Here is an 8,679-nt window from a genome sequence, read left to right on the forward strand (position 1 = left end):
CCATAGTTTGGTCCTATTTAAACACTTAAATGTGAGCTGAGAGCCCTGCCCATCCCCAGGGCCACCTCTGAGTGCTCAGCACTGTGTGACAATGACAGGAGCTGCTTTCCAGTGACTCCACTGAAATTTCTCCTTTAACTGGCAAAATAATGATTCTAGAAGCTGATGGCAAAAATTTAGGATATTTCCATCAAAATGTAACTCCCTAATTGAATAACTTCTCAGCCTCTCTAGCTGAAGTTTAAGTAAATGTTGAGGACTGAAGCAACCACAGATGTTTTGCCAAGGGGAAATCACCACTGTATTAAAGTAGTTCAGGATTATTGCTGAATGCTGAAGGCAGCTTTTAAAGATTATATGTTTACAAATTAAAGAAGTTAGATACATTTGATCATTCTGAAAGTATACTGACACCTTTAATGTCACTTTTCTTCTGTCTGTGTAGTAACATGTCTTTTACATTACATATATTTCAATGGGTGAGATTTCAGATTTTACCAATCTTATACAAAATATTGATGTTCCCCTCTGAAATAAACCCTTATGACAAATAATCTTTTTATAACATCATGCATACTATGTGCTGCAATCCCAGGGGGGTTCAGATATACATATATATGTATATATATATATACACACACACATTTTGGGGGTACAGCAGTAACACTTTTTGATTGGTCATAATAATTTTTTTATATTTTTCAGTCATGTAAATCATTCATCATCATTCATTGCCATATGTCCTTCCAATTCCTCCCAAACTGCAGTGCTCAATATTGTGTCTGAAAAATCACCTCCTCCTCTGACTTGTCTCACCTACCCTCCTGAAATGGCCCAAAAAATCCTGTATGTTGGGTGTTGAACAATAAGGAATTTGGGCACAGTGTTGGGCACTGATTCCCTGGTGTTTTAATCAGGAGCATCAACCAACCAACTGACTTTAAATCAGTGAAATATCCATTTACAGCAGTTAGAGCAACATGGCACTGCACTTGACTAACAAGTGAACAAATTGGAACCAGATCATCTAAAGCAGCAAATTCCAGCCTAAATTGGCTCTTAGGGAAGGTCTCAGTTGCTGCAGGTCCTTCCATCCAGAAACATTTTCAAGTACACAGTATTTTTTTAATTTAGAACCATATCCTTCATGATATGCAAGGCACAAAGATCCATCAATTTTGGGCACAAGGGATGAAGGTTTCATTAGCAGCTCCCGTGAAAATCATTTTATTTAATATTCAATTTGATGGCACTGGAGTTTCATGCTGATGGTAAAAACCTAAAGCAACAGGTTTCATCCAAAACCCTTTGGAATCAATGTGATTCTTAACAGTAACTTCGGTGAGGCCAGGATTTCTGCTTAAATCTTTTTGTTTTTTAAATAAAATGCATAGGTTATTTTTAGATCCTTCTGATTACCTCTAGGATTCTGCCAGACTAACTTATGGCAGTTTTCCTGCCTCCTGGGGTAGTTTCTATGAATCCCAAAAGCTTATATTTTGCATATAATAATTATATCCAATAAAAAAATATCATGAAGCAACTTCCAAAATCCAAAGGTCAAAAATTAAGCTAACATACATTAATCTTTATTATGTAACAATGATATAATAAATAACTTTATGAATTCACGTGACCTGTACAAAAAGCTGAAAAGCTTTTGTACCAAGTTAGGTACCAGCTATTTGGATTTAACATTTGTTAAATATATGATCTAAAATTATATATACAGTTCTGGAGTTAAGGCAAAATCAGATAATACTTTTAACACAACAGAAAGTTTGAAAAATACACATAAATACAAAGAAGGGGGATCTCATCTCCAGCTAACAAAGTGGTTGTGGCTAAGGAAGGAATCCCTTAGGATTTTAATAAAGCAGTTTTTATCATTCATGTTAATTAAAATCGAAGAACAAGTGTGAGACTTCCTGCAGGGCAAAGCTGTTTTGCAAAGCTGTGCCTGAATGATCACCTTTAACCGTGGTAAGTTTTGTCTTAATGGTTATAATCTGCTTTTCTTTTTAGAAATCAGCAGGTGGAAAAGAGGAATATCTTTCATATCTGACTAAAATACATCCATGACCCTTTAGTTTATGTGGGCTACACTTGATGTGAGCAGTGACAGAGCTTAAATATCTGGGTGAACCATCCAACACACAACACTCAGAGGAGAATTAAAGTCAATCACTTATCAATAATAATTACCTCTCTCAAGACAATGGAATAGATCATGGTAGCAAAGTCCCAGTGACAAAAACATGTATGACCAATATACCAATATACAGTTCTTTGGCAGCAACACACTAACTCTTGATTGAAGTCTGAACTCAAACTCTCCTAAATTAAAACCTGGTTGCCAGTTTTTTCATAATTAAAGAAAATCCACTTCTCTCATGAATCCAGTAAGTCCGGAAAATGTGATTGGAATAAATCTTGCAGGCAGCTTTAGACTGTAATGTTAAGCATAAATATTTATTGTCTGCTTTAGTCTCAGTCCAAATATATTGTATTTAAACACACAAAATTCTGTGAAACTTCTGAGTAGTTCAGATGGGGCCAAAATCCATAGGGAGAATCCATATTCACCCATGAAAAACCAACAAAGAAACATCAATCCCATGATGATAAAATGATCTTCATGTAACAGAGGCAATGGTGAGTCCACACCTGGATGAATGTCACAGGAAAATTGACTTTACAGGGGAAAGACCAGAAAGCCAGAAAACGTAGAATACTGCCATCCACCGACCAGATTACCTTTCTCCAGTTTCAGGTAAACCTTATCCTCTTTGTCCAGATAGAGCAGGACTCCATTAGTGGCAGCTTCACGTGTGACATCCTTGTCCCCAGCAAAAGCAGAAATGACTGGCTTTCCATTCAGCATCAAATTAACCTGCAAGAGAAAAACCACTGAAAAGCTCCAATTAACAACAAAACACGAAGAACGACCCTTGAATATTAACTACAGAATAAGAGCCCTGCTAAGGTCCCAATCTTCACTGGTTTTGGGGTTGTTTTAAACTAATAATTACATTTAATTGGTGTGTATGAGCACATTGGTGTTCCGTGGGCTGGACTTGCAGCTGAGGGAGGTGTCATCTCAGTTTTCATCACTTTACTTATGTTAGGCATTATTTAGGGTTCTTTATAATCAGGAGCAGAAAAAAAAGACATTTTCAAGAAACTTGGGCCCCCAGAGATGTGATACAGTCACCTAATGAGGTGTCAGAGGCACCACAGTGGGCTGGGAGCTCACACTTCACGGGCAGCAAAATCTCTGTCCCTCCCATCACTGATGGTAGCTTAGTTTTAAAGTCTGGAACCAATCTTTAGCTTTATAAACCACTTTACTGGCTCCAATTTTCTGTAAAACCCCTCTGAAAGTCAGCACAACCTCTGCTTAGAAAGCAGCATCACAGTACTCTGTACACAAAGATGGGCAGGGCTGAGGGAATGGACAGATCCAGGCATTTTTCATTTCCCCCATGGCAAACTGTTAGCTCTGCTTTTTCTTTTTAAACAGCTCTAATGCAGTCACACAGGGGTGAATTGTGAAATGCTCTTTCATGTGGAGTGTGCTGGCCTTGCATATGCTCCCATTAATTTTAATGGGAGTCACCACAGAACAAATCACTGCTCAGCAGAAGTCAGGGCAGCAGAATCTGGCCCTTATTTGGGATTCACCTATCTGGGAAATCCACTTAATCAGATGTCCCCGGGGAACAAACTGCAGTTTAATGATATTTAATGGCACTAACAGATGTTCCAGGAGCACAGTGATATCACTTGTGTAGGAAGCCTTGAGGTGATTTAGTGGTGTTTAAAGTCTGCATGAGACTCAAGCCAGTTTGTTCCACTGCAATGGTTTCTGGTTCTCCTTCCTAGGTATCAAACATGCAGAAAAAGGGCATCAAGTGTTTGGTTCTCATTTCTTGGGTTTGATTTATCCCACTCCTTCTGTACCATCTCTCTAGGTTGGGTTCCCCTGCAGAGCATCTTACAACAATTTTAATCACAGCAGAAGACACATCACAGGTTTGCACCCAATGGTCCCACGTTAACTGTGCCAAAATTTCCATTACTTTAGAAACTCTCGATGTATTAAATATTTCAGGCCATGTCACAGGTTGTGACATTCCCTGTCACCAGCCCCAAACTCTTAGGTTTGAGTCCCTGATGTGTGAAACACCAGCCTGTGCTGGACTTCCAGAAACCAAGCCTTGGCATCTTCCTTGGCTATATGCATTTTAACTCCAATAAAGTGGTTGGCATAGTTATTCAAGGCCATTTCAACCTTCAGCATTTGAGAGAGTGAAAAGAACAAAGTTCAAGGACATTAAACAGCTTATAAGCCCATTATAGAGATTTTCATGAGGTCAATATTTCACTTAAGGTTTTTGCCATTGCCCTGAACAGAATTAGTATTTCTCACTGTAAACTGAAGGCAAATTTCATTGGGGATGTGACTGTGTCCTGCACCAGCTCTCTGCCACCTCCACCATTTACACTTTTCTCAGGAGCCAGAGCTGCCACAAAACAAAGTCTGACCACTCCTCCTGCAGAAATCCGTTTCACCTCAGCCTTGCACACTGAAAACCACATCCAGGAGCAAGACAGAGTAGGGAAAAGCATCAGATACTTCTCTGAATCTGGTGGTCTCATGGGTGGAAACAAAGGAAGCCACAGATGTCATTCCAGATCTAGAAAGCCAGGATGTATGTCACAGAAAATGAGGGACCTGGCATGAAGATTAAGGAATGCACTGCAAGGAATTTACTTTTGGCTCAGCAAAGGGATGTTCAGGAACTTAGAGGCTTTTCCTCTAAGCTAGTACATATTTATATTTAATTAGGCTGTTCAGCTGCTATTAAGCTACAGAAGAAAGTGCAAAATTACTCCTTTTTCTCCAATATATGACACATCTTTTATACATTATATGGTGAAAAAAAAAAGTTTGAAGTGCTATAAAGGCTCCTTAGAAGACATCCCTGTAGAGATACAGCATTTTGGCATGGTTACAGAACAAGTAGACCACATTGACTAACCTTGGCCCACAAGGGGATAACCAGCTACCTGGCATCAGGAGCTGTCAGCCATGTCAAAATGTTACAAAAATAGTCAAATCTGGTGTGGATCCCCAGAATTTCTGTGTTCCAGACAGTTTAACCTGTAGGAAAATATGACTCTTCAATAGTACTTAAGCAATTAAGTGAAATTCAGAGCCCTCTTACTATTGGATCATTCATTCATTGAATTCTTTTTATCACCCCAGTTTTATGAGATAGAAGTGAAGCTGTGGCAATTTATCTGAGGTGAGGATCCTGCATTGTCTCAGCTATTCAGTTTAAATTAATTCACTCAGCTGCTGGGAAGTCAATACCACAGGTTGATGTAAACTAAGCATTTTTTCCTTGTAAGAGTGTTGAATACTCCTGTGTTCAGTCAAGATCCCGTTCCAAACAAACAATTTAGGGAAAAGATTTTACAATCACACTTGATCAACGTACCTGAATTGTTTGACTCTGATAGACTTTAATTACGTGGAAATTGAAACTGTAAATTCCTTTTCTTGGTGCTACGAAGACAGACTCCAACGTGAAAAAATTGCCCACATTTACTAGGATCTACAAACAGAAAGATAGAGCAGGGGAATTAGTACCAGTGTTGAGTACTGAATAAAAACACAGATTATAACTTTAGAAACCATTCACCCACGGAAAATTTTTAATCTACATCTAAGCTGGTTTATTCATGTTCTCTCAATTAAGTTGGAATAGCTCATACTATGGATATTTAGTTGTATTTATAGTACAACTTTACTACAAACAAACTGGGGTGGAAATTGTTTCCTACTTTACTACTGTGTCATACCTTCAAGTCCTTTCTTCTTTACATGTTTAGAGGGGATTAAGTAAAAGCATTTTGTTCATCATTCCCCAAAAATAACATCAAAACCACTAATTCTGGGAGTCGCAAATGGTTTTAAAAAGCAATGGTCAAGCCAACACTGCCTTCCTCAAAGTGCCAAGCTGTGAGTAAGGACACACATGAATGATATAGTTCATTCCCCAGTTTACAGCCAGAGTTGCTGAAAAAACTGGCACATCCCAGAAAAACTGACTGTGAGCCTTTGCTGCTTCAGTTGTTTCTATAAGCACTAACAATAATTTGAGTTTGATCAAACAGAGACAAGTAACAGAGGGGAACATATTAAATGAGTGCATCATCCATATGCTGCCCATCTTCTCTAATGACTAGATTGTGCTTCCTTTCCGCTTAGTTATGCTTTATTTTTAATTGCTATTTTCAGGCTCCTTTATGCCAGGCACAGCCCTAGAATGCCACTAGGAATGTCCATGGAGTTATGATCATTTCACACTCCCAGCATTGGGCTGTGTGACATATCTGGCCCCAGTTGTCACGACAATTTACTGTTCATTACAACAGGGTGTAGGAAGAAGAATAACCATCAATCTCGATTACTTTGGACCTGCCCCAGGGCAGTAGCCGGTGCTGAAACGTGTGCTGGCACCTGCACGTTAATACTGGTGCTGAGCTGCACGGGGCTGTGCCTTGAACCTGGGAGTGTTCTGGGAAAGTTTAACGATTTTCCCTTGAAATTCCTTCTTCTTTCCCCGCTCGAAGGGTGAACAAACCGTCTAAAACCTACACAGGCTGCTCACACCTGAGGCCCCCCTGTCCCCACGCCCCCCGGGGCCGTGTCCCCCCACCGGTGCCCCCGAGGGCTGCGGCCAAGGCATCTCCCGGTGCTCGGTCCCCGCGTCACCCCGGGAACTTGCTGGGCTCCATCCGCCAGGGTTGGGGGGCTGCGGAGGGGCCGGTACCGCCCTGCCCTGCATCCTCCCCATCCCCGGGGGGCAACCGCGGCACTACTGCAGCTCCTCCAGCTCCCCCCTGCCCGGCCCCTTCGCTCCAGGGGTGCCCGCAGCAGCCGCCCCTGCACCCCAACTTTGTGCGGGAATTTAGGGAAGCGGCGGCACCTGTTGAGGTTCGCGGGGAAGGCACCGGCCCCGCGGGGATGCCCCGGGGCGCCGCCGCTCACCTGGTCGAAGTAGATGATGCGCGTCTTGTTGCTCATCTCGGAGGGCTCGTGGTTGGTGCTCCGCACGGCCGAGAAGGCGACCTTGGAGTTGGCGGCGCGCACGGAGATGCCCAGCGGGGACGAGGACGAGCCCTTGGCGTCGGGGGCCGGGTTGGAGTCGCAGACCACCAGGCACTTGCCCTCCAGCACGATGGGCTCCGTGTCGTTCTGCGCCCACGCGGCGGGGCCGCCCAGCGCCAGGGCGAGCAGGACGGCGGGCAGCAGCCGCCAGCCCATGGTCCGCACCCGCGGCCGCCCGCGCCGCCGCTCCGCGCCCCGCTCCGGCCACCGCGCCCGGCACCGCACCCGCACCGCGCCCGCCGCGCTCAAAGTCTTCTCTCCGCCGCCTTCTCCCCTCCGTCTCTTCTCTCCCCTCCGTCTCTTCTCTCCTCTCCTGCTCTTCTCTCCTCTCCCGCTCTTCTCCTCCTCCTCCCCCCGCCACCACTTTGTGCCGTTCTTTTTTTTTTTATTTTTTTTTTTTTCCCCTTCTCTTCTTTTTTTCTCTTCCCGGGTCCTTTCGCGAGCTCTTTAAAACACGCCTCGAAAAGCTGCCGGACAAAATACACGCTGGCCGGGGCCCCCTTCCCGCATCAAAAAAAGAGAGTGAGAAGGGGTAGTGGGGAAAACAAAAGCCCTCAGGTGAATTATTGATGAGAGAGAGAAACGAGAGGTCGCGAAGAAATAAAGCCATTTGACGTTGCCATGATCGCCGCTGCTAGGCTCCCTCTCCCCTTCTAGCTGGAGATCCAGGATGCTCGGAGTGGTGGAGCGGAGAGGTGGTAGCTCAACCCAAAGCTGCCAGATCCTATCTCTGATAGCACTGACAGGGTGCTGCAGACTCCACTTCTCTCTCTCTCTCTCTTCCCCCGCTCTCTCTGCCACAAATTCCACCCCACCCCACCCCCCTCCAGTAGTTATGTCATAACAAACCTGCCCAGCTCTCACCTAGCCGGGCACATAGGACGCTTCCTTACTAGCGACCCTCCCCTTGGAACTACCCCCTACTCATACACACACTCCAGTCCTCCCAGGCAACTTTTTAAGCAGCTACAAAGCCGAAGGGAAAGCACCAGAGCATTGCAACGTCCCCTATTTTCAGAAGGAGGAGGAGGAAAGCACTACAACCTGCTTGAAAGGCAACCCCTAAACCTGGGGCTGGACAGGACACAGACTTCTTGTGCAAGGATTTGCAGGTTGAATTTTGGTGTGACACCCCCACCCCGTGCACGCTGCTGCTGGTTCCCCGTCACAGCCAGGAGGGAAGCAGCTTTCCTAAAACCCTTCACACACATTGACATCACCAACAGGACTTTACTGTCTGCTTTTTGAGTATTAACACGGCCAGGTACCACCTCATGGTGCTGCCACGTGGCAGCTTCTGGTAGTGATTTGATTAAACCTCTGTCTACTATTAATTTATTTTTTTGATGTGTGCTGGAAGGATTGGAGTGGGAACCTTAGCTTAGTACTCCCATATATTTCAAGATTATTAAAACCATGACTGGTTTGGTGCTGCTTGATGTCTTCCAGAGAGGATCTTTCCTGCACATCACCTGGTCCCACTTGAAACAGTCTCA

General features: G+C 44.0%; 1 protein-coding gene across 1 annotated transcript; it reads right to left on the reverse strand.

Annotated features, from left to right (window-relative positions):
* Positions 1 to 391: 391 nt before the first annotated feature.
* CBLN4 (cerebellin 4 precursor) lies at positions 392 to 7,420 on the reverse strand. Its single transcript, XM_027646349.1, has 3 exons — positions 7,064 to 7,420; positions 5,508 to 5,624; positions 392 to 2,893 (listed from the first exon to the last, which is right to left on the reverse strand). Exons 1-3 carry the CDS (start codon positions 7,337 to 7,339, stop codon positions 2,696 to 2,698), a joined length of 591 nt encoding a protein of 196 aa, XP_027502150.1. The 5' UTR covers positions 7,340 to 7,420; the 3' UTR covers positions 392 to 2,695.
* Between the last annotated feature and the right edge of the window lie 1,259 nt (positions 7,421 to 8,679).

Source organism: Corapipo altera, unplaced genomic scaffold (assembly GCF_003945725.1).
Source record: "Corapipo altera isolate COAL_440 unplaced genomic scaffold, ASM394572v1 64, whole genome shotgun sequence".
In the NCBI taxonomy this organism is placed as follows: Eukaryota; Metazoa; Chordata; class Aves; order Passeriformes; family Pipridae; genus Corapipo; species Corapipo altera.